This window comes from Mastigoproctus giganteus, chromosome 4 (genome assembly GCF_048544385.1).
Source record: "Mastigoproctus giganteus isolate SK-2022 chromosome 4, ASM4854438v1, whole genome shotgun sequence".
Lineage (NCBI taxonomy): Eukaryota > Metazoa > Arthropoda > Arachnida > Uropygi > Thelyphonidae > Mastigoproctus > Mastigoproctus giganteus.
In genome coordinates, this window is record NC_143578.1 from 62,473,211 (window position 1) to 62,500,068 (window position 26,858).

At 40.5% G+C, this 26,858-nt stretch overlaps 1 protein-coding gene across 1 annotated transcript in view; it reads right to left on the reverse strand.

Annotated features, from left to right (window-relative positions):
- The window catches only part of PQBP1 (poly-glutamine tract binding protein 1), a 172,478-nt gene that overhangs the window by 84,451 nt on the left and 61,169 nt on the right, over positions 1 to 26,858 (reverse strand). Inside the window, exon 5 of the mRNA XM_090372746.1 lies at positions 25,317 to 25,419. Within this exon, the coding sequence (XP_090228872.1) occupies positions 25,317 to 25,419 (103 nt within the window). The remainder of the gene's footprint in view (positions 1 to 25,316; positions 25,420 to 26,858) is intronic.

Here is a 26,858-nt window from a genome sequence, read left to right on the forward strand (position 1 = left end):
CTCTAACTGCACCATATCTTTCCCAACCCAATCCCAATCCCCCCACACTTCATCTGCTGTCATCCTCTCCTTTCCAACACCACACTTGGGAGCTCCCGAAACCTGACGCGCCTCCTCACGGCAGGATGGGAGTCAAGGGGACGACCGACCGAGTATCAATCACCCCCCAGGCTGCAAAATCGCCAGTTTTGCCAGCATGCAACAATTCAACGACAAAATAGGAAGGAGAAAAATTCTATGGATTTGATTTTTCGCCTATGACAAACTTTTTTTCCCTTTAATTTTGTAGATTCATTCAGGCTAAGCTACAAGGGTATATTCCAGAAGTATATGTTTGACTGGAAGTGTTGTGTGGCAGCGATTACACTGAGGAGAGTCATTTCCTGACAAAAGGAACAAATGGGTTAAATAGGTAAGGCCTATTTGGGTTCTGGCTAGAATTACTTCTTGTTTGTTTGTAATGAACTGGAAGCCCATAATTTTGGTACAGGTTTAATTTGAAGGAGTTATTACGAATTGTGCTTGTCATTAAAGTGTCCACCGACCTTTACATATATTTCGAATATTCCTTTTATAATCTGTAATCGATACTAGGAAATTCGTTGGGGCTGTGCTGGATGGATGTTTTGCAACATCATCCGCGATTTCATTTCCTGGTATTCCAGTATGACCTGGGATCCAGCAGAAGACTACCTTTTGCTGATGCTGTCTGAGACGAATCACTCTGTTCTGATGAGCAGATAAGTAGGTGGGGAAGTGTTTTGTATGGCTATGCCAGTATAAACATCCTAGAAACCATATTATGCTCTTTTGTATTGACAGATGGAAAATATTTTCTAGGGCAAGCTTTATGGCATATAATTCAGTGGTGTAACTACTACATTCTGTGAGAAGAGACAGAGAAATGGTAGTTATCGGGGAATACCATTACTGCACTCGATCCACTCTCAGACTTCCTTCCATCAGTATATATTTTAGCGAAGTCAGGATAACATTGAGTATGCGCAATGTGCAGCCGTTGGATGTTAATGCCTGATAGAGAGTGTTTTCCCCATTGGTAGAAATAATTTTCACAAGATGATATCACGACAGACCATGGAGGGTCAGGACCTGTAGAATCTTGGAGGACTTTATTGAAGTCTATATTCCAATCTTCTGCTAGTTCCTTTAACCTAATACAACAGGCCGAATTGCCTGTGGTTTGCACTGACCACAAATATTCCAAACATGGTGTACTTTATGAGACTAGGAATCTTGGGCATATATAAATATGATGTGAAATCATCCTATTTTCAAAATTAAAAACAGCAGTTACTAAGTTCCACTGCTCTCTAATGAGATGACAGTTTATCAGAAGGTGACGAGATCTTGTCAATGAATTCTTTTTATTTCAAATAAACATTAACATGAAAGTAACGTTTAAAAAGACCACCTGATGATGACTAACCAAGGTTAACATAATAATTTTACTGAGCACTAATTTTATTATAAAAGGCATAATTAAAAAAAAAGGTTGTTCAAATAAATTTATGTTTTATATCTAAAAAGATTAAAAAGATTTATCAGATTTATCAGATTTATTTAGCTCATGCACGTTTGAAGGCTATAAGGTTGTTCGTGGTAGGATATCGGTGAAATATCCCCCACGCTTTGTTTTGAGCCTTTTCTGCTGCTGTGCATTGTGAATTCCACCAAGGTTTGGGAAATGGTGGAAACCGGGCTGATGTTTTTGGGACAGCATTAGCAGCTGCTTGGACGATGATTTCTGTGATGAACTTTACTGCGTCATTGATCGGCTCTTGACTGACTGTGCTAAGATCAAAATTTGCCTGTTGTTGGAAGGCAGTCCAGTCAGCCTGATCAATCTTCCACCGTGGTAACCTAAAAGGAAGACATGGTCTCCCACTGTGTAACAAGGTTATCACAGGGAAGTGATCGCTTCCGTATGGATTCTCCTCCACTTCCCAGGTGAGTGAAGGGAGTAGAGAAGGGGAGCAGATAGATAGATCAATGGCAGAAAAAGTACGGGTAGGCATGTGGAAGAAGGTGTTATTTCCAGTATTTAGAAGGGAAAGGTCATTGTCATTGAGCATACGCTCAATGACTCGTCCCCTTCCGTTGACGTTAGCACTACCCCACAGGGTGTTATGTCCGTTAAAATCCCTGAGAAGTAAGAAAGGGGGAGGCAGCTGCGTTAGAAGATCATCAAGGTCTGCTTGGGAGATGTCAGTCCCAGGTGGCAAATAGACAGAGCACACAGTTAATAAAAATCCCACCGTAAGGCGAATTGCAACAGCCTCTATGCTAGATGTAATTAGTAAGGACTGCACTGGGGTCTGGTTACCCACAAGGATAGCCACTCCCCCATGTACAGAGCCATCCGCAATTCTATCCTTACGAAAAATTGTGGTGTTATGCATCCTGGGATCGTCACTTGCCTTTAGATATGTCTCCTGCAAGCAAAAGCAAACTGGCTCGTGCTTTTGCAGGAGGGCCTTGATGTCATCTATATTTCGCCGGAATCCACGACAATTCCATTGTAGGAATTTAGCCATTATTTTGGCTTGGTGGGTCCGTCAGGCGGCTTCCGAGGTGCTGAGGGCTTACTTTTATCAGTCTTGGATTTATCTTTTTTGGGGAAGAATGGACGCTGTCCGTGTCCATTTCCTCCTCCGCAAAGAGTTCCAAGACGGACTCTTCGGGTACCTCCTTCTGCTCGACATCCATCTTTTCTTGGGTACTAGGGGGTACTTCCCCTTTTTTATTCTTTTCTTTAATAGTTAACTTTGGAACTTGTGGAGCATTAGGAGGTACCGATATAGGAGTGGCAGCTGATTGGTCCTTTTGTGCAGGTTTTTGAGAACTTAATAGATACCGCGCGATGGGAGTGAAAGACTCCTTTGGAGGAATGGTCATGTCCGTCTGAGTTCCAACGGAACATCTCCCTGCTACCTTCTGGGCGTAGGTAGGTCTGTTGATATTCAGGGGTTTGACCGATTTCCTTGCCTCCTGGTATGATATGTTAAGCTCTGCCTTCAGCCGTTGAATCTCTTTTTCTTCTTTCCACCTCTGGCATGCTCGTGAGTAGGCCGGGTGTTCGCCCTCACAGTTAATACAGGTGGGTTTTGCGGCTGAACATGCTGTTGTTTCGTGGTCCTTTGCACCGCATCGAGCGCATGCAAGGACTCCACGGCAGGCCATTTGGGAATGTCCATACTTTTGGCATTTAAAACACCGTAAAGGATTTGGTATGTATGGACGCACTGAACAGTTGATATATCCAGCTTTAATCTCCTCAGGAGGTTTAGGAGTGTTAAAAGTCAGGATAACGCTCCTGGTTTTAACAATTTTTCCATCCCTTCGCGCAGTGATTCTCTTGACGGCAATGACTCCCTGTGGTTTTAATTCGGAGCAGATTTCCTCCTCGTATACGTCGAGAAGGTCCCACTCCGAAATGACACCTCTAGATGAATTGAGTGTTCTGTGTGGTGTCACTGTTATAGGGATTCCTCCGATTGATGTTGTTCGGAGTAGATGTTCTGATTGCCTGTCAGTTTTGGTTTCAATTAAGAGGTCTCCAGAACGGAGCCTCTTAACTGATTTGGGGGAACCTGCTATCCCATCTAACCCTTTTTGAAAGAAAAAGGGCGACATTTTACCAATCGGTTTTTCACCGGTTGAGTGCATAATTAGGAACCTGGGTACAGGCCCTGATGTTACTTCTGTTCGCTGCCTCTTTGTACTAATAGTACTATCTGGATCTTCATCTATGTTTGCAGATAGGGACCGGGTTGGGGCCCCTGAAGAAGTTAGTTTATCAGGATTCATGAGTTTTTTTAAGTGGTTCAGTGCCCGGGCTCCCCACCCACCACGGAGCCCAAAGGGACGCCCACTACCCGGCATGCAATAAATGCGCTCGGGAGTGGGACGCCAGGGCTACCCAGACACCATACCCGCACCGCCGCCAGCCTGAATCCTGTCCCTCGGACCATGAGGGTAGGGGCATGGCTTTGACACGGTTGACCCTCGCAGGCGAACCTACTAGCCGATTGATCCTAGCCGGGCCTTCCAGGACCACCCGTCTTGTCGAAGCAGGGGCCAAAGTGGTGTATTGAAGCTGGGCCCCTCAACCACCAGGATCCCCCTTTCCGAATTTCCACGGGTCGCAGCGCACGGCAAACACGCCGGATTCCATTGATGTAAGCCCGGAACCTAGGCTCCATGTGAGAAGATCCTCAAAGTTGATGATGGGCATTCATATCTCCCATGAGGCAATAGGGAGGTTGAGCTGCATAGAAAGATTGCTTAATTCCAATCTGGAGAGAGAAAGGTTTGGCAGAAGATAAAGGGATGTGATTGTGATAGACATTACAATGGCTATTCTCATTGCCTCTAGGTTAGTTTTTAATGTTATTTGCTTAGCTGGTATATTAGTATTCACCAAAATTGCCACTCCTCCTTTGGTAGTTGTATTATCATTTCTGTCTCTCCAGAAAAGTGTATAGTTTTGAAATGTGGGTGAAGATTGAGGTGTTAGATAGGCCTCCTGAAGGCAAATGCAGACCGGTTTATACTGCTGAATAATATCTTTTATTTCATCCAATCTTCCATGTAAACCATGAGAGTTCTACTGTATAATAATATGCTGCATTATTTAGGTCTCGAAACTATTTGTTGAATCCGACTGCACTTTTTGAGTTTTTTCATTTATCATATTTGGGTCTGTCTTTCTTCCGAAAATTAGGATGAGGTGTATCAATATCTTCTGCAGGGTGAAGTTCATCCATTCTCTGCCTATTCATCAGTATCCATTTCGTCTATGTTTGTTTCTGTTTACTAGACACTATTTGCTTTGTTTTTGAAGATGTTAATTCTGATTTCTGCTTCCCAGGCACAGAAATATCCTGCTCTTTAGCACTGAATGTTCCTCGTGAAGTTGTTTTTGTCATTAATATTACTTTACTCCAGTCTATCTTTTGATTTGGAGGTATTACCACGTCCGTTTCAGTGGCTATAGTTTGCTGTTGTTTCACTGCTGAAACATAGGAATGCGAAGATTTGGTTGCAAGTACTGTTTTCTTGCTTCAGAGTAAGACACTTTATTATTTTCTATTTTGTATTTCTGTATTTGTTTTCCCAATATCCACATTTTGCATGTCTTTAAAAAAGCAGGGTGATTTCCGTGGCAGTTTAGGCAGAGTGGTGTAGAGGAGGTGCAATGTGCTTGATTGTGCCTGAGATCGTATCACTGACAGTTATAACACCTTATTGGATTCGGTATACATGGCTGGATTTTGCAATTTAAATATCCTGCTTTAACTGAATGGGGAAAAGAAGGATTGTTAAAGGTGAGAATAACTGATCAGGTTGGAGTGAGAATGCCATCTTTCTTCATCATCATCCTTCTAACATGTATCACTTGTTGTTCCGTTTGTTCACGCAGTAATTCTCTGAAAGAGTCAAAAGGTACCATTCGGTAATAACACCTCTTGATGTATTCAGGGAATTATGTGGGGTAACTTCAACTGGTAGTCCTGCAAAGGTCTTTATTTCTGGCAATTTCTCAGATTGCTGACTTAGTGAGATTTCTACTAGGAGATCATCTGATTGCAATCGTTTTATCATTTTTGGTGATCCAACCATGGACTCTATAGTCTTCTGGACTAAGAATGGGGATAATTTCCCAATGGGTTGTGTTGATAACAAATGCATCACCAAAAAGAAAGGAACAGTAGGCTGAGAGCTGTTGATTTTCATTCTCTTAGCCTGAGACATGTTCAGTTGTGAGTCATCAGATTTATTTGGGTTAACTACACAACCCAATGGGAACTAACAACACTTTCCAATCTTGTGTTGTTAGTTTGGTCATTTTAAACTCCTTTTAGTCCTGGGTGGTGTCTTTTCACCCAGGTCCATCCCTGCCATGGGGAGGCAGGAGTACTGCCACCAAGTGAGTAAAATAGAAGGTTAGTAAACAGAAAAATTTCCTTTCTGGAAACTTCTTCCTTATGCTTTAAGAAAGAATACTCTTATTATATATTAGAATAATGGAAGAAAAAAACACCTGACCTCAAAAGGGAAAAAATTATCTCTCTAATGTAATCGCAGTAGAAGTCGCAGGGAAGATCGCTTGGCCTCAATATTCGATTGGCACCCGGGGCTTGGTTAGACAGGAACATGACAGTTGATTAAAATGGCAATTCCACCATGAGTTGAACTGCTCATGTGGGAAACACAATCTTTTCTTATAGAGTGACATAATGTTTATGTAATGTAGTAATGGGGTTAGTTTCTTGTAGACAAAAGGAAACTAGATTATACTAGACAAGGAGATCCCAAATGCCATCAAGCTTGATGCAATATCCTCTACAATTCCATTGCAAAAAACCTCAATGGAATTGTAGAGGGGTTATTTTGGTTTAGTGTTAACCTGAGCTTGTTCCAAAGGACCGATGGTTTAACACTTTTGAAAAGAAACAGCAGTAGTGAATGAAGCAGTGGCTGATGTGTTAACAGCCCTATTTGTCTTGTTTCACTGAGTAAAGGAAAAATATTCCAATAGTGACTAAGCTCAGTCTGATATTGATCTGCGTGAGTAGCAATCGTTGTTCTTTTGATCTCTTGAGCAAAAGTAAGTGCGGTGTCAGATAGCCTGGATTGATTTTTCGGTTTCTTGATATGTGATATTTTGCTCAGTTTCAGCTGCTAGATTTTGTTTCAGTTTTTCAGAGAGGATAATCTCTGCAGCATGCAGTGTGTAATATACTGCAATTTGGACATTTTGGTTGATCTGCTTTACAGTCTATGTGATTGTGCTTAAGTGAACTGCAAGTAGTACAACTGATGAAACCACTGCAGACATTCTGGGAGTTAGCAAATATTTGGCATTTAAGTAAAATGTTGGGTTAGAAATGTATTGTTTTATTTGATGTTGTAGTTTTGAGGTGTAGGAATATGTTCTGATGCTGCTGTGCACATGCTAATGAACAGACAGTATCCTCTGTAATATTTTTTTTTTTTTTATGTGAACCCCAAACACGAGAGGTATTAGAACCTATAGTACTTAGTACCGTGCTTGGGTTGGAGGTTGAGAAGACGAAAGAAGATATTTGTTGACATTGGACTTGAACTTCTGTAGATTGTAATTTTCAGGAAATACGTATGAAGGAAGGTCGTTCCAGAAAACGGCAGTTGAATGAATAAATGAGGAAGATGAAAAGTTGGTTCTGTGGGTTTGAAGTTGGACAGTAAATGGATGTTGGCTGGTGGCGGCACATGTTCGCCACCAGCCAACATGTGCCGCCACCAGCACATGTGCCGCCACGGGAATTATAGAAGCCAATTCAGAAGAACAGTGCCCATGGAAATATCTGTAGAAGAGGCATGCAGCAGAAACAGTACGTCTATGAGAAAGCGAGTGGAGAGACTCTGTTAGAGATGAATCATTAATTAACCTAACTGCCCTCTTCTGAATGGAATCAAGAAGCCTGAGAGAGGTTTTGGGGGCACCACCCCAAATGTGGGAACAATATTCCATGGCAGGGCGGATTTGCGATTTATACAGAGTGAGCAGCTGTTTGGAAGAAAAGTAACGCCGAGAGCGAAAGAGAAAACCAAGTTTTTTAGATGCAGAGGAAGCAATATTTGTAATGTGCTTGTGCCAAGAGAGATTAGAAGTCAGGGTAATCCCCAAAAGAGATATATCCTTTTGCCTAGAAATTGGAGTGTCACTAAAGATAAGCATAGGAGCAGAAGAATCCTTTTTGCGAGATATAAGACAAGACTGAGTTATAGAAGGGTTGAAATCAACTAAGTTGTCTTTGCCCCACTGGAGAATTACCTGAAGATCGGCATTTAAGGAATTGGTAGCAGATTTTCGAGAAGTTGAAACTGATTGAGCAGGGCAAGGTTTCTCAAAATGGAAAGTTGAATGCAATGTGCTATCATCGGCAAAACTATGGATAGGATTTCCAGTCAATGGAAGAAGGTCATTGATATACAAGAGGAAAAGAGTGGGGGAAAGAACCGAACCTTGGGGGACACCGGCTTTGGTTTGGTTTGGTTTGGTTTTTTATGGCGCATTGGCAGCTAAGGCCATAATGTGCCAAGTCAGATTTTAAAATGCTGTTAAATATTTTGGTAGCCAAGGCTACCACGTCTAACAATTATTGTGTTAAAAATGTATAAAAGTAAAAGCATAAAACTTATATCTTTGTATAAAAATTCATAAATTGTAAAAAATTAAAAACGTCAGACATATTGTTTCTGTCACCTATAATCTGACTGAGTGTAAATGGCTCAGTCAAATTATTAAAAGCGGTAAAATACAAGCGACGGGCTTCTATAAAAACAGGACATTCTATTAAAATATGACGGATGGTTAAAATAACATTACACATCTCGCACATAGGTGGGTCATCCGCCCTCAGCAAGTAGGAATGGGTTAGATGACTATGACCTATGCGGAGCCGAGCAAGAACAACTTCCTCTCTTCGGACCCTGCGTAGACTGGACTGCCATTGCATAATTACAGGCTTGATGTGATGTAATTTATTTGTATCCTGTCCATGCCAAGAATCTTGCCATTGGGAAAGCAGTTTAGAACGTATTATTTGCCTGTAGTCTGTATAGGGGACTGACAGGCAATAATTATCCAGGGAAATGGCTGATTTCGCAGCGGCATCAGCCGATTCATTTTCCCGGATCCCAATGTGGCTTGGGATCCAGCAAAAACGAATATCGAATTCTAATTTCTTGAGAGAAAAAAGAATCTGCCGGATCCTAGACAGGATCGGATGAGGGTTAAAACTCACCGATACCAGAGCCTGTAACATGCTCGATGAATCACAATAAATCATATACCTCTGGTAGTCGCGATTTTTAATGTGATCTAGGGCTGTTTGTATTGCATGCAACTCTGCAGTATAAATGCTAGATTCTTGTGGGATCTTATAGGATAATGTTTTGTGAGGGAACACAACAGCAGAGCCCACATGACATTCTAACTTTGAGCCATCTGTATAGATTGGCAGAAAGTCAGAATACTGCTCTCTATGTGATGCAAAGAGTTGCTGGTAGACAGATGGCGGTGTAGTAGCCTTCTCCCAGATCTTAAGGGAGAAGTCGCAATTTGGAAAATAAGCATGCCAGGGTGGAAAGAATTGCCTTGGTGACTGGGCAACGTTGTCTACCGTCAAGTTTAGCTCATTCAGCAGCCCTTGAATGCGAATACCAAAAGGTTTGTTGGCAGTCCGACGGGTGTTGTAGAGGTTTTCCCAGCGCGGCACAAAGACGGATGGCCACGTGGGATGATCGGGCAGGGATTTTAATTTGAAGGCGTACTGTAAGGACAACTGCTTACGTCGAAGAGACAGAGATGGTTCATTTGCTTCAACGTAGAGGCTTTGGACAGGAGATGTTTTTTTTTTTTTTTTTTGATTTGGTAGTTGTTGGCGCATCGGCTTCTGTGGCCATATTGCACCTCCCAAGGTTTTTGCAGTACTTTGATCCAAGCCCGAGGCGGGAATCGAACCCGCGACCTTTTGGGTTGCCGGGCAGGTACTTTACCCACTCGGCTAGCCAGGTCGGCGACAGGAGATGTGCGAAATGCTCCAGTGGCTGTCCGGATGGCTTGATGGTGGATTGGATCTAACCACCGAAGTGCACTATCTCTAGCAGAACCATAGACCTGAGACCCATAGTCGAGTTTGGAACGGACAAGTGCCCGGTAGAGACGAAGAAGGGTAGCACGATCTGCGCCCCATGAGGTTGACGAAAGGGCACGAAGGATGTTAAGCCCTTTGACACATCTTGTCCTTGTTGCTTGGTTTTTAGGAGCATTAGCAACTAAGGCCATATTGCTCCGGGATATGCGATGGTCATTCCTTGACTTTTCCGCATCCTCCGTATTTGGTGGTGACGGGCTCGAACCCCGGTCTAATCAAGAACCGTGTGCTACGCACTGCTGCTCCTTCCCACCTGGCTACGGAGGCGCCACATCTTGTCCTCAGCTGACGAATGTGTTGTAAAAATGTCAGCTTTTTGTCGAAAATAAGTCGAAGGAATTTGAATTCTGCTAAAACTGGGATGTTATTTTGCCCAAGCCTTAATTCTGGGTCAGGATGAAGATTACGTTTGCGACAGAAGTGTACACAAACAGTCTTCTGTGATGAAAATCTGAACCCATTAGCCAAAGACCAAGCTGTAAGATGGTCAATGGTTTTCTGCAGTTGCCTTTCAATGACCCTCATATTGCATGAATGACAAAATATAGCAAAGTCATCAACGTAGAGGGCATTGTTTACAGTGGGTGGAAGTTGTTCTGCGATAGAGTTTATTTTGATTGCGAAAAGCGTGACACTTAGAACGGATCCTTGTGGGACTCCCTCTTCCTGAGAGAAAACTCGAGAGAGGGTGGATCCTAAACGGATTTGAAACTGGCGATTCGAAAGGAAGTTTTTAATAAAAACAGGAAGGTTACCTCTAAGACCAAAGTTATAGAGGTCCTTTAAAATCCCAAATCGCCAGGCTGTGTCGTACGCTTTTTCAATATCAAAGAAAACTGCTACCAAATGCTCGGATTTAATAAAAGCATCACGAATGGACGTTTCCAATCGGATTAAATGATCCAGAGTGGATCTATTTCTTCGGAAGCCGCACTGTGTCCTGGAAAGCAGACCATTTGTTTCTAAATACCATACGAGGCGTGCATTAACCATTCTTTCCAGGACTTTGCACAAACAGCTTGTCAGAGCAATAGGACGATAGTTACTTGGATTGCTAGGGTCTTTTCCTGGTTTTGGGAAAGAAAGGACGATAGCCCTTTGCCAGGAATCCGGAAATTGTTTGTGAATAAAAATTCTGTTAAACAGAATTAACAGGTGATCCTTAGATTGTGGTGAGAGATGTTTTAGCATTTCGTAGTGGATGTCATCGGGCCCCACAGCACTTGCATGCGTGAGAGCGAGTGCTGCATTTAACTCTTGATGTAAAAAGGGCTTGTTATATGATTCAAGCCCTTTTGAAGAGAAGTTCGGTGGATTTTTCTCAATTTTCTTTTTCAGGGCCAAAAACTCTGCGGGAAAAGATGTTGTTGCAGAGATTTTTGCAAATGTTTCCCCTAAAATATTTGCAACTGCTGTTCGATCTGCAATTGGACATCCGTTGTGCTCGAGGATCACTGAAGGGCATGGTGGATATTTTCCCTTCATTTTCCGGATCTTATCCCAGACTACTTTTGAGCTAGTAGCCTGAGTTATAGAAGATGTAAAACGAATCCAGGATTTCCTTTGGCTCTGACGTCGTACATAGCGTGCTTTTGCACGTGCATGTTTGAATGATATTAAATTTTCAGTGGTGGGATATCGGCGGAATATCCCCCAGGCTTTGTTTTGTGCTTTTTTTGCTGCCGTGAATTCTGAATTCCACCAAGGTTTCGGGAATAGTGGGAACCGGCTGGATGATTTTGGGATTGCAATTGCAGCTGCTTGGACAATCGTTTCTGTGACATGAATGACTGCTTCATTGATTGGCTCCTGACTGACTGTACGGATATCAAAGTTTGCCAGATGTTCAAAGGCAGTCCAGTCAGCCTGATCAATCTTCCACCGCGGTAAACTAAATGGCAGACAGGGTCTACCATTAGTTAGGGTGGTTATCACGGGGAAGTGATCGCTTCCATATGGATTTTCTTCTACCTCCCAAGTAAGTGAAGGAAGGAGAGAAGGGGAGCAGATAGAAAGATCAATGGCAGAGAATGTACGGGTAGGCATGTGGAAGAAGGTGTTTGTTCCCACATTTAGGAGGGAGAGATCATTGTCAGTGAGCATGTGCTCTATGACTCGTCCCCTTCCATTGATGTCAGCACTACCAAACAGAGTGTTATGTCCATTGAAATCCCCAAGAATTAAACAAGGGGAAGGCAACTGCATGATAAGATCATCAAGGTCTTTCTGGGGGATGTCAATCCCAGGTGGCAAATAAACAGAGCAGACAGTTAATAAGAACCCCACTGTAAGGCGAATTGCTACAGCTTCAATGCTAGTTGTAAGCTGCAAAGGCTGGAATGGGATCTGGTTGCCGACGAGGATTGCGACTCCTCCGTGGGCAGGACCATCCACAATTCTATCCTTACGAATGATGGTAATGTTATGCATGGTGGGGTCATCATTTGCCTTTAAATAAGTCTCCTGTATGCAAAAGCAAACTGGTTTGTGCTTTTGCAGGAGTGCCTTGATGTCGTCAGTATTTTGCCGGAATCCACGACAATTCCACTGTAGGAATTTAGCCATTATTTGGACTTGGTGGGTCCATCAGGCGGCTTCCGAGGTGCTGAGGGCTTAATTTTGTCAGTCTTGGATTTATCTTTCTTGGGGAAGTATGGACGCTGTCCTGTGTCCATTTCTTCCTCAGCGAAGAGTTCCAAAACTGACTCATCATGTACCTCCTTCTGCTCGACATCCATGTTTTCCTGGGTACTAGGTGTTACTTCCCCTTTCTTATTCTTTTCTTTTGCTTTTGTTACTTGTGGAGCATTAGGAGGTATCGATATAGGAGTGGCAGCTGATTGGTCCTTCTGTGCAGGTTTTTGGGAGCTTAAAAGATAACGTGCAATGGGAGTAAATGATTCTTTTGGGGCGACGGACATGTCCGTCTGAGTCCCAATCGAACACCTCCCTGCTACCTTCTGGGCGTAGGTAGGTTTTTTGATGTTAAGAGGTTTCACTGCTTTTCTTGCCTCCTGGTACGATATGTTTAGCTCTGCCTTCAGCCGTTGAATTTCTTTTTCTTCTTTCCACCTCTGGCATGCCCTTGAATAGGCCGGATGTTCTCCCTCACAGTTAATGCAGGTGGGTTTCGTGGCTGAACATGCTGTTGTTTCGTGGTCCTTTGCACCGCACCGGGCGCATGCAAGGACTCCACGGCAGGCCATTTGAGAATGTCCATACTTCTGACATTTAAAACACCGTAAAGGGTTCGGAATGTATGGACGTACTGGACAGTTGATGTATCCAGCTTTAATCTCATCAGGAGGTTTGGGAGAGTTAAAAGTCAGGATAACACTCCTGGTTTTAACAATTTTCCCATCCCTTCGCACAGTGATTCTCTTGACGGCAGTAACTCCCTGTGGTTTTAATTCGGAGCAGATTTCCTCCTCGGTGACGTCGAGAAGGTCCCACTCCGAAATGACACCTCTCGATGAATTTAGTGTTCTGTGTGGTGTCACTGTTATGGGTATACCTCCGATTGATGTTACTCGGAGTAGGTGTTCAGACTGCCTGTCATTTTTTGTTTCAATCAAGAGGTCCCCAGAACGGAGACTCTTAACTGACTTGGGTGTACCTGCTAACCCATCCAACCCTTTTTGTATAAAAAAGGGCGACATTTTACCAATCGGTGTTTCGTTGGTGGAATGCATTATTAAGAACCTTGGGACAGGCCCTGATGGTAGTTCGGTTCGCTGCCTCTTTGTAGCAATAATGCTATCTGCCTCTCCGTCATTATTTTCAGATAGGGACCGGGTTGGGGCCCCTGAAGGAATATGTTTATCAGGATTCATGAAAGTTTTAAAGTGGTTCAGTGCCCGGGCTCCCCACCCACCACGGAGCCCAAAGGGACGCCCACTACCCGGCATGCAATAAATGCGCTCGGGAGTGGGACGCCAGGGCTACCCAGACACTATACCCGCACCGCCGTCAGCCTGAATCCTGTCCCTCGGACCATGAGGGTAGGGGCGTGGCATTGACCCGGTTGACCCTCGGAGGCGAGCCTACTAGCCGATTGATCCTAGCCGGGCCTTCCAGGACCACCCGTCTTGTCGAAGCAGGGGCCAAAGTGGTGTATTGAAGCTGGGCCCCTCAACCACCAGGATCTCCCTTTCCGAATTTCCACGGGTCGCAGCGCACGGCAAACACGCCGGATTCCATTGATGTAAGCCTGGAATCTGGGCTGTGGGCGTTGGATCCCAGTGATGCTAGTCTGGAAGTCCAGCAGCGTCACTGGGAGGTCCCCTCACCACGTACAGGTGCCCACGTCGAGGGGGGGGACACCGGCATTAGTGGAGAAGTTAGAAGATAGAGAGCCATCTACCATCACCCTCAGTGAGCGATCAGAGAGAAAACTGGATAACCAATTACTAAAAACAGTTGGCAAACCATAAAATGGAAGCTTGTTTAGTAGACCTTTATGCCAAACACGATCGAAAGCCTTTGAGATGTCAAGAGCAACTACTTGTGTTTCACCGAACCTTTCCATTGAAGTAGTCCATAAATGGGTAACATAAGCCAGAATATCACCAGTAGATCGACACTGACGGAATCCATACTGGCGATCGTTGATCACACGGAAGGTTTCTAGGTAGTTTAAGAGTTGGCGGTTAATTGATTTCTCCATTACTTTAGAAAGAATAGAAGTAATTGCAATGGGACGATAATTGGATGGGAGGGATTTGTCACCCTTTTTAGGAACTGGCTGGATATGAGCAAATTTCCAAGCAGAAGGAAAAACACCTTTGGAATAAGAAAGTGAAAAAAGGCGGCAAAGAATAGGAGTAAGTTCAGGAGCACAGATTTTGAGAACAAGTGGAGAAATACCATCAGGACCTGGAGCTTTCTTAGCATCAAGATTCATCAAAATCCTTCTGATATCCTTTTGACAGAAGACCACAGGAGGCATTGAATGGACCGTGTTGGGAATGGTGGGAGGTGTTTTACCAAGTTCATTAATACATGAGCTGGAAGAAAAATGGGATGCTAGCAGGTCAGCTTTATCCTTGGCTGAAGTGACAACAGAACCATCTGGTTTGGACAGAGGTGGAAGCAGAGATGGGCAAAAGTTGCGGCCAATAGCTTTGGCAAGAGACCAGAATGCTCGGCTACCATTAGGGCAAGAAGCAAGTTTTCTACTCTTAGCCTGTTCAAACTCTAGTTTGGACTGATTAATAACTGCTTTACAATTGTTGCGAGCTTTGGTGTAGGCAGAAAATGAAACTGAAGAATTAAAAACAAGCCAATTACGATATGCAACATTCTTCTCTTGAACAGCCTTAGCACATTTATTGGAAAACCAAGGTTTAGATAAAGGACGAGATTTTAAAGCAGAGTGTGGGATAAAGGATTCCATTCCTGCAAGAATAATTTCACTGACACGATCTGAGCAAACGTTGACATCAGGAGTTTTGAAACAGTAATCCGACCAAGGAAAAGAAGAAAAGAAGTCTCGCAGGTCATCCCATTTTGCATTCTTGTAATGCCAAACAACACGAGGTTGGGAATAGCCATGAGATAAAGGTTCCATTGGAGAAGAGACAATCACCAAGTTGTGATCTGAAGTGCCTAAAGGACCTCTCACTTCGACCGTGTACTTAGAAGGGTTGTTTGTGAGAAAAAGATCAAGCGTATTGGCTGTATGATTCGGATTGTCCGGTATTCTTGTAGGTAAATGAACAATCTGTGCTAGGTCATTAGTAATTGCAAAAGCCTCAGCATCTCGACCTGCTGGGTCGGTGTGACTAGAAAACGGAAGCCAGCTGGAGTTGTGAACATTAAAATCACCAAGGAAAATTACCTCACTGTTAGGAAAGTTGGACTGGAGAAAGTCAAGTTGCAACGAGAGGAAGTCAAAGAGCTCCAAGTGATTAGTGGAGTTAGGAGAACGGTAGAGATAACAGATGAATTTGACACAATGAGGTAGAGAGATTTTAAGCCAGAGAAGATCAAAGAGAGGAGATTCCAAATTGCCAAGTCTCTGACAGGGAATATCAGAACGGACATATGCACGAGTACCACCTTTGAGGCGAAAGAAATCATACAGCGAATAATTTGGGCATCTGAGATGAGCGGTAGTTGAATCAACCGATAACTGAGATTCTGTCAGAAAAAGTACATGGGGTTTGGCAGACTGCAAGTGGAAATGGACATCGTTGAGATTAGAATTGAGACTACGTATATTTGTGAAATGAATTAGGAAGTCCTTGGGAGGTTTAGATCTTTTCGCAGATAAGCTTGTTCTATTAGTTTGACAATTCATGGTGAATTCAATAGTAAGAAAAAGTGGGTGGGACATGCTGTATGAAGTAATGAAATTTTTGGATATGGCGTACATGTGGTAAGAATATACCCAGATCCTTGACATAACGTGGCCTCGACAATGCTCCCCGCATACACACTACTCGGACTCCCTCCAGTCACTATCTGGCAGAGTAGAGGTAGCAAGATTATACACTAGCTGATCTGGAAGCCTTCTAGAGAGTTACCAATAGGTTCGGTCCGGTGTACTAACTAGCGGCCGGCCTGCGAAAACCGTTTTAGAGCTGTACCCTCGAAATGTAAGGAATATTGGATCTTGCCACGACGTTCATCATAACCTCAAAAGTCATCAATCATACTGCATGATGGAAGAGATAGGGAAATATACATCACTACATCAGATAACTGAATTATGACACCAGTAAATATGTGCTTTAAATGCATAATTCCCTGGTCTTGTAATTCAGTTTTTCAGCTCTTCTAATATGGTTATGAGACCCTACTCAGCTATCATGCTCCTAGGGATACTCTAAAGTAGCAATGGGAAAACATTAATGGATATTCCTCCAAAGGATGTGACTGTTTGGGGCTCTTTTGACATGTTTATCCTAGACCTCCACAGGAAAATTGCCAAATCTCAGGTGCTTGGTTGTTTTTTTTGGTGGGGGGGGGGAGGTCCTATTAGGTTTTCTATGTATTTTTGAATTTTAAAAGGTGAAAGACTACTCAGTGCATTCCCAAATTTTTCATATCCAGAATGTCAGCATATCCTAATGAATTTCAATAGTAGTGTACTCTGATAAATACAAATACTGGATAACACATTGTTCTCAATGGCTGAAGAATGCCATTTTAAGTATTACATACTATGCTGTTTGCAGCACTGCATCAATGTGTCGTGTTCTATTGTGATGCCATCTTTTGACAACATTCTAAACAAGCTTCCCACTATTTTTAAAGCAGTTGCAATATACATACAGTAAAATCTCGTTAATACAAACTTGGTTTATACAAAGTACTCGTTTATATGAAGCACATACCATTCCCCTGTGAAAGGATAAGCTTTTCTATGTAAATATATTTGTTTATTACAAAATTTAGTTAATATGTATTACAAAGTTCTTTTTCACCCCATGAGAAATAAATATTGTCATTTTGTATGTTTAATACAAATCTTGGCAGAGCAATCCGAATATTGCCCCCAGCCGCCTGGCTCCCTACTTCTCGGAGGATGGTCCTGACTTTTAGAAATTAGTTTTGTATAAACAAAAGCAGTTTATGATAGCTACAATGTCAAGTGCACTCTGAAAAAAACATCTTTCTGAAGGATGAGTTGCTAAATTAACAAAAGAATAAAAAGTTTTTCTAAGTTGTTTTACATGCACTCCCTCACTCTCCACGGGAATAAGGTCATTTTCAATTGTTACCCCAGTTCAAAGAATCTTTTGCTATTGTATACAAAAATCTATTTTTTGTGCCATTTTATCTGAGCTGACGTCTTTTTCAGAACTTGTCTTTAAAATTTAACCCCAGGGGCTCTCATCTGGCGAGTATAGGCTTGGCACACCCAGGGTCCTGAGCTGGATATCATCATACTTCTCTTTCTTGGTGATTCCCTTCTACTTCTGATCCTCTCTTGGGGTACTTCATAAATTTCTTTTTTGGCTGGTGCAGCATAAGCCTCAGGCTTCCTTGCACCATATAGCTAATAATAATAATAATTAATTAAAAATTTGTTTATATTAAATCTTGTCTAGTGAAAAAATGTAGATGGACAGAATTAAGCCTGGAAATTAAACTAAAAATTATACAAGAGGCTGATAGGATGGAAAGAAGCAAAACAGACATTCCAAAGGAATACAACATCCCGATGAAAAACAGGAAACAAATTCATGGTGCAAAACATTTTGAGTGGTGCCAACAAATGCGTACATCTAATTTGCCAATATCAGGTCCGATTTTGCAAGAAAATGCAAATTATCTAGCTCAGCAACATGGGATTAGCCACTTCAAATGCAGCCATAGCTGGCTCCAAAGATTTAAAGACAGGAATAACTTGGTTTCGCAAAATGTTTGCAATGAGTCTGGATTAGTCAACAAAGAAAAGGCTACAGACTGGGTATGTTCTGTATGGTCCATCCTTGAAAAATATGAGGCAAAGGATATTTTTAATCTTGGCAAGACAGGTTTATTTTATAATTTGCTGCCAAACGAAACATTTGCTGTTCGAGGAGAGTCTTGTCATGGTGGAAAATTAAGTAAACAAAGACTCACTGTTCTGTTATGCTGCAATCCAGATGGCAGTACAAAACTATGCCCACTTGTGATTGGCAAGTTTACCAAGCCAAGATGATTTAAAGCAGTTAACCAACTTCTCTGTGATTATAAGGCCAATAGAAGTGCATGGCTTTCAGTCAATATTTTTCAGTCTTGGTTATCAAAATTGGACAGAAGAATGGCTTCAGAAAAAAGGAACATTTTGATGATTTTAGACTGTTGTACAGCATATTCTGCCGAGACAATTAAGTTGACAAATATATGGCTGTTGTTTTTACCTCCCAATACCACAAGAACCACAAGGGGCTTAGAGGGGAATAGGCATTCTGTGTGTCATCAGACACTCAGTCTAAAACACTGATAGATCCAATATCTTTCTATTTCAGAAGATTTAGGAGAAGTCTGGTTCGCCTGCCTCCCTAAAATCCACTCATGCACACCTTCTCGATGGTAAGCCCTGTTATGTCACTTAGGTGGAAACGAACGTGTAGAGTGGTTCTCTTCAAGATGCCTGGTCAGCGTAAAGAGAAAAAGACCAAACCCTCCAGCACATGACAGCACAACAAAACAAATGGCCCTCAGTCCCCAGCGGCTTTCACTCCCCCTCTCACAGCAGCAAGAGGATCAGAGTGGAAGCAGAGGATGCTAAGAATCTCTGGGTATGATCAGGCTGCCATGCACGGAAACTGAACTTGGCCTGTTACAATGTAAGATCACTCATCAGTGAAGGCAGGATACTAGAGTTGGAAAAGGAATTGGAAAATGTAAATTGGAATATCATCGGTTTGGATGAAACAAGAAGAAGAAATGAATCACTTATAAGTTTATCAAGTGGAAATCTGCTGTACACCAATGGAAACAGTGAAAGGAGTGAAGGTGGAGTTGGCTTTCTGGTCCATAAAGATATAAAAAACAACATTTTGGAATTTAAAAGTACATCTCCAAGGGTGCCAAGACTACTACTCAGGATTCTAAGAGGTATAAGCTAAAGTTTATAATGATTTATGCACCAACATCGAGCCATGATGATGAAGAGGTTGAAGAAATATACATCAAAATTGAGAGTCTTCTAGATGAACAGAAAACTCACTACATTATCATTATGGGGGACTTCAATGCTAAGGTTGGAAAGAGACAAAACAGTGCAGAAAGGGGAACTATAGGAAATTTTGGAATTGGTGAAAGAAATGAAAGAGGTGAAAGACTTGTGGAATTTGCAGAATCTCAAGACTGTCAGTAATGAACACTTTTTTCAAGAAAAGGGTGAACAGAAAGTGGACAGGGAAGAACCCAAATGGATTAACAACTAATGAAGTCGACTTCATCCTTACTAACAGAAGATATATCGTGAATGATGTTACTATCCTGAATAAGGTAAATGTTGGAAGTGATCACAGAATGGTAAGATGCACACTTGATATAGATGTAAGAAAAGAAAGAAAAAAACTGACTCAAGTAAATAATACAAAGGTCTATGAGATAACAGAAGAGGAGAAAAAGCAGTATGTACTGGAACTTGAGAACAAGTTTGAGCTCCTGCAGACTGTTCAGGACCGAGATATCGACGAGGAATATTACAACTTTCTGAAAGTGATAAAGCCCAAGAAACCTATAAATAAAAAGAAATCCAAAGAAGAAAAAATCATTCAAGAAACACTTGTCATGATGAACCGAAGACGACAAAAGAAGAGCAAGAAAAACACTGACAGGGAGAAAATTGAGTATACTGAGTTATGCAAAAGCCATTAGAAAGAGACTCAGAGAGGACATAAGAAAATTTAACACAAGAAAAGTAGAACAAGCATTAAGGGAAAACAAAGGATTTCAATCAGTAGTCATGAGCAGTAATACAGAAAGACAAATGATAGTGAAACTGAAGAATAGCAATGGTGTACTTATGAATAGCAGAGAAAGCATAATTCAAATAGCAGAAGACTACTATAAACAGTTATACAAGGAGCGAGGGAATGATGCTAGCAGTGGGGAAGATGGAACGCAAATTAGTAACACATACAACATACCTGATATCCTTCCTGATGAGGTAGAATATGCGTTGAAGAAAATGAAGAATCAGAAAGCTCCAGGGGAAGATGAAGTTACTGTAGAGTTGTTAAAATTGGCAGGAAGAGACATGACACAAAAACTGGCAAGACTCTTCACAAAATACATTAGAAAAAGTGTGATACCTAAGGACTGGAATAATGCAATCATAGTTTTGCTGCATGAGAAAGGAGATAAATCAGAAACTGGAAATTATAGACCAATTAGTTTGTTATCCCACGTCTACAAGTTGTTCACAAGGGTCATTACTAACAGATTAGAAAGAATACTTGATGAGAATCAACCGAAAGAGCAAGCTGGTTTAGGACAGGATTCTCAACTATGGATCACCTTCACATAATGTCACAGCTAATGGAGAAGGCAAATGAATATAAAACACCATTATGCCTGGCATTTGACTCCATAAAGCATAAGGCAATGTTTCGGGCACTGGAAAAACAAGGCATAGATACCCCATATATGATTTTGAAGAAAATATATGAGAATGCTACCTCCTTCATTAGACTAGACAAACACAGTAATAAATTTAAAATTGAGAAAGGAGTTCGACAAGGAGACAATATCTCAAGGGCAGCAGTAAACAACTGCTGCCCTTGAGGAAGCTTTCAGAAGATTAGACTGGTCGCAGAAAGGAGTCAATTTGAATGGAGACTACCTAAATCATTTACGATTTGCCGATGACATTGTGGTCATAAGCCACGATCCCAAAGAATTAGAGGAAAATCTTAATCAGTTATGCACAGTTAGTAAGGATTTTGGACTAAAGATGAATATGGCTAAAACAAGATTAATGATGAACAAGTATGCCACAGAAAGGGAAATAATGATTGAAGGAGCAGTAATTGAAAAGGTGGAGTCATATACTTATCTGGGACAAGTTATTAGCTGTAATAATGATAAATGGCTGGAAGTCAAGAGAAGAATAAATTTTGGATGGCTAGCATTCAGGAAATATAGTCACATACTGAAGAGCAATATCCCAGTTTGTCTGAAACGTAAAATAATGAATCAATGTATACTCCCCACCATGACTTATGGAAGTGAAACTTGGGCACTCACCAAAAGAATGGAAGAGAAGCTGAGAACTACACAGCGAAGAATGAAACGAATCATATAGGGAATCAGACTGTTAGATAAGAAGAGAAACACATGGATTAGGCAGCAAACTCAAGTAAAGGACATTCTTATCAAAACTAAAGAACTGAAATGGTCTTGGGGAGGACACAGCTCAAAGACATGACAGATGGACTAAGAAAATAACAGGATTGTACCCAAGAGGAGCTAAGAGAAAACCTGGAAGACAACAACGGAGATGGATAGATGAAATTCATGAGTTTGTGGGTAGTAAATGGATGGCCATTGCACAAAACAGAAGGAACTGAAAAGTTGCTGGAGAGGCCTTCATCCTGCAGTGGATCGAAAATGGCTGATGATGAGGACCACCAGTTTAATGCAACCACTGGATCAAGGCATTTATAACCTCAAGAGAGCATATAGAGCCTGCCTGATAAGGTGCTTGATCCACAACATAGGAGGGAACAATTTGCAGCCAAATTGGAATGTCTTGGATGCTATCCGTAATCTTGTTATTGCTTGGGAAAGTATTACATCAAGTGTAATAATCAATTGCTTCAGAAAGAGTGGCTTTGGAGAGAACATCATCGAAAAACATGGTCCAGGAGAAGAATGTGATAGCAACAGTGAGGAATGGAGGAATTTGAAGAAACATATGGATTTTGTTGGCGAATTTGAAGAGTTTGTGAAGGTGGATGATGAGTTGCTACCACAGCAATGCCAACACCAGAGGAGCTGCTGGGTACCAAACAAAACGATGATGTTTTTGTTACCAGCAACAGTGAAAGTAAAGAAGTGCACACAAAGCCATCCAAAAATGATGCCCAAAATGCATTGAACATAATAGAGAATGTGTTGGCCTACAGTAACATTGCATTTGAAACAACTATTGCATTTGATAATGTCTATGCTGTAGTTAAAAATGCATATAGGACAAAAACTGTGCATTGGATTCTTTCTTTAAATCAGATTAATTTATTAAAAAGTTAATGGTTTGTATGTCTCCTTTTATATTAAGATTGTAATTCTTTTTACTGTGATACTAAAATATTGTATACAGTATATCAAAATATATACTGTACAATATTTTCATTTCTGTTAATATTGCTTTTCTCTTAGTTTATCTTACAAATAAAATAAGATCTTTAAAAAATATGTTATTCCTATTACTGTATTGTTAGACAAGGCTTTTGCTTTTATTTTATTTTTATTATTATTAGATATACAGTATGTACCAAAAGAAAGAAAAAAAAAAAAAAAGGTAACATTTTGACACTTTTGGGGGACCTCATTACTACAAACCTCGTTATTACAAAACGTGAAAATTTAGGTCCCTTGAACTTTGTATTTACGAGATTCCACTGTATATACAGTAAATCCCCGCTATTCGCGGGGGTTACGTTCCTGAGAAATGTCGCGAATACCGAAAACGCGAATACTGAGTTATGGATCCCATAGTAATAAAGGGGTTCCATTCCAAAGTATGTAATATATAAGAAAAACTAGTCTAAAATTTTGTCTATGTATGTATTATATGTACCTTCATAATATAACTATGTACATAGACAGTACATAGTGAAATGCAAGCATATGGCATCGAAATGAAAATAAGAAACAAGTTAATATTAAATTGTAATATTTATTAGAAATTTCAAACAAATCTTTCAAACCAGCGCCTTTGCTAGCTAAAAAACTTATCCCGCCAGTGCTATCACCAGTTTCGCTAAAGTGTTGATAAAGGAGTTTTGCCTTTTCACGAATGATGAGTGAACTTAACGGAATTTTATTTTGAGTTCGGTCTTCTATCCACAGATTTAAAGCTTTTTCCATTTTTTCTAATTTAACATCACGAGTTACAGAGCAAATTTTTGAAGCAATTAGTGCATTTTCACGGACACTACGGCGGATTTTTTCTTCCGATTTTTTGATTGATCCGTTGACTCATTGATTTTATAATGTTTTGCCACTGAGGAGACACTTTCGCCATTAGAAATTTATCTAACAACTCAATTTTATTTGCTAATGGTATCACCTTCTTTGATCTTTTCACATTTCCCTTGTTATTCGTAGCCATATTTTTGTAGGGATCAGAAAGAACTTGTCCACAATAAAGTCACTTTCTTCCGTTAACACACTCGAAAAAGTGTTTTACACTGCAAAAAGGTAGATTTATCACTTTTGTAAGCATATCAATTTATAAATTGATAAATTTATTCAATTTATAAGCATATAAATTAAAAGCAAACGACGAAACCTTCCATGACAAGCACATAACACATACTGAACAAGGATTAGCGAGAAACATCCACGCTCGCGATTTTGTCACCCCTCTCCCCCCACCCACTGAGCGCTGTTTTGACCGGGAAAGATAATTTTAGCCAAGCCCATGTTTTTTTATGGCGGAAAATATTCACAGCACTTTAAAATTCACATTTTTTTAGGTTTCATTTTATATTAAATCAGCGATCGCGAATACGCGAAACCGCGAATACAGATACCGCGAATAGCAGGGTTTTACTGTACTTTATTTTTTTAAATTCAATTTGGAGTGTTGAAGGTATGCAAGGAATTAAATTTGGAGAGTTCCAAAGTCATACAAGGTGTGTTGAAGTTCTTTGTAACTTCAACACACTTTGTATAACTAAATAAGGAAACTGTATTTAAAACAAAAATTATCTATTCACTGTGCAAATGCATTATAGAGATCATTTTGAATCACATGAAACCAGAGTGTTCTTGCTGCAATGCATCCTAGATTCCATCAAGGTTTTGGAAATGATAGAAACCATGAGATCTTTTTGGAATAAGAATTTCTGCTGCATAGACAATATCTTCTGAAATGTACATACATTATACCACTGACAGGCTGCCAGATGACTCTTGTGATGTCAAACTGTATCAATTGTTCAAAGGTCATCCATTCAGCCTTATCAAACTTTTACTGTGTTACCCTTGATAGCTCACAAGGTCTTTATTCAGCCAAAGTAGATACCAAGGGAAATGATCACTCCCATTGGGTTGTAAACAAAAGAGAGGTAAGCAAACAGAAAATGTAGGAGGCAGGCATTTGAAAAAGGGATATTTTTTACATTTAAGAGGAAGAGCTTATGAATTTAAAGTGTGTGCACTATTATATAGTCCCTCCCACTGTTGGCCACACTACTACACAGGATATTATGTTCATTGATATCCCATAATAAAAGAAAAGGAGTAAGCAGCTGTTTTTCCTTTAATATCATCAAGATCAGTCGTGGGAGATACTAATCCCATGTGGAAAATATACAGAACAGATTCTTATGAGAAAAATGATTGCCTAACAGGATAGAAAATCCACCACAAATGCCCATCCTCCATTCAGTTTTTGGGTATCATACTGGCAATTTGAAAAGTAAGGTTCTCATTCGACTTCAAGTACATCTCCTTCAAATAAAGGCAGCCTAGCATGTACCTATGGAGGAGGGGCATAAAGTTACCAAAATCCCTTCAGAATCCATGACAATTCCAATGTATGAATTCGGCCATTAATTGGGCTTGGTGGCTGCTCCAGAGGCCAACTTCTGAAGTGTTCATGGTTTATTTTTATAGTCTTGGAGATTATCCTTTTTGCAGGAGTATTGGTGCTGTTCTGTGCCTATTTCTTCCTCCATAAAGAGTGCTAAGACTGGATCATCAAAACCCCAAGGAATCCCACCCATAACATTGTTTCAGAGTATTTACATTTATGAACTATAACTGCTATGTTTTACCAGTTAACCATCCCTTTATCCACTGTATATCACTCAGCCAAATCCTCAAGCAACCTATCCCCAAGGCTATGCTATGCCAACACGTGGGGTATAACATAAATATATATAAATAGTTCATCAAACTAATTCATACCCCTGCTTCGTTCATGCTCTCTTCTTAGGTGCCTCCCTCTTCGGTGATCTATCTCCTCTTCTTCATCCATCTTTTCCTCATCATCTACTTCTTCTTCAGATTCCTAAAATGGTTGGTTAACACTCTTTAAATATACTTCAATATATAAAGATTTGTGCATATTCCACAAAATAATAATAAAAAAATCTACTGCTAACTCAACCAAAATCAAAAATTCAAATACTAGTAAATATCTTAAAATTGTTCAAGAGTTAATACCTACTAGTTTTACTAGGCAATTTAAAGCAGAAAGAAGTGTGTTCAAACCAAGTTTTATTTAAATCCTATAAATGTGTGTAATGTTTACAATACCAACTGATACTTAAACTGAAGCTCTTGTTTCAGTTTAAGTCTCAGTATATAATTTAAGTTTGTTCGCAGTTGTTATACAGGTTGACGTTTAAGCGTAGATAACGCTAAGCGAGAAACACTTATTTTGTTTAAGGGTGACACAAACAGGGAGAACATAAATTTAAATTGAAAAGGGATAATTGCTGGATAGATGTGCAAAAATTTGCTTTCATCTAGAGAATAACTGATTGTTGAAACAAATGATCTGGTATTCTGGAAGTGGGTAAGTAGAATATATTTTATGAAGGATATCCAAGGATATATTTAATTAATCTGCATAAGTTTGCAGATTAATTAAGGAGTTTCAATGTAAAAAAAAAAAGTTCTCGGGAAAAGATTTACTCAAAATGCTTTTTAGACAGACAAGATGTCCATGCCCCACCAGCTGATTGGTTGGCTGGTTGGTTTAATTTTTTATGGTGCATTGGCAGCTTAGGCCATAATGCATCAAATCAAAAATAAAAATAGTACTAAATGTTTGTAACCTATTAACTGGCTACCACAACAAAAGGAAAATTTGATGTCCTATGATATATATATATATAGAGCAGTAAGGTAAAAATAAATTTAAATAACAAAATATAAAAGTATAAATTTAAATCTTTGCATATAGATTAACAGAGTGTAGAAAGTTAAAAACTTTAGACATATTCTATCATCTAAAACCTGGCTGAGTGTAAATGATTCTGCAAGATTATTAAAAGCAGTAAAGTAAAACATAAAAGATGTGCATCCCTAAACAAAGGATATTCAATAAAAATATGATAAGTGGTTAAAACAGCTTTGTGATTCTTACACATGGGTGGTTCATCAAACCTCAGGGCACAAAAGATGATATAGTTGTACACATTGGCACTAATGATATCAAGAGTAGGAGACCGGCAGAATTGCTTAACAAGTACAGGTCACTGTTGAAAAAAAGCCGTGAAATAGGGTTGAATTTGAAAGTGTCTGCAATTCTGCCCAGACACGATAGGAGGGAGTATATGATGAGAGCCTTGTCGATCAATTCGGCCCTGGAAAGATTGTGCAAGGCTCAAGGGGTAGAATTTTTTTCAGCCTGGACTGTACTTGTTAACAGGAGAGATTGCTTCTACAGGGATGGGATACACTTAAATAGAAAGGGTGCAAGAATATTTGCTGATGCTATCG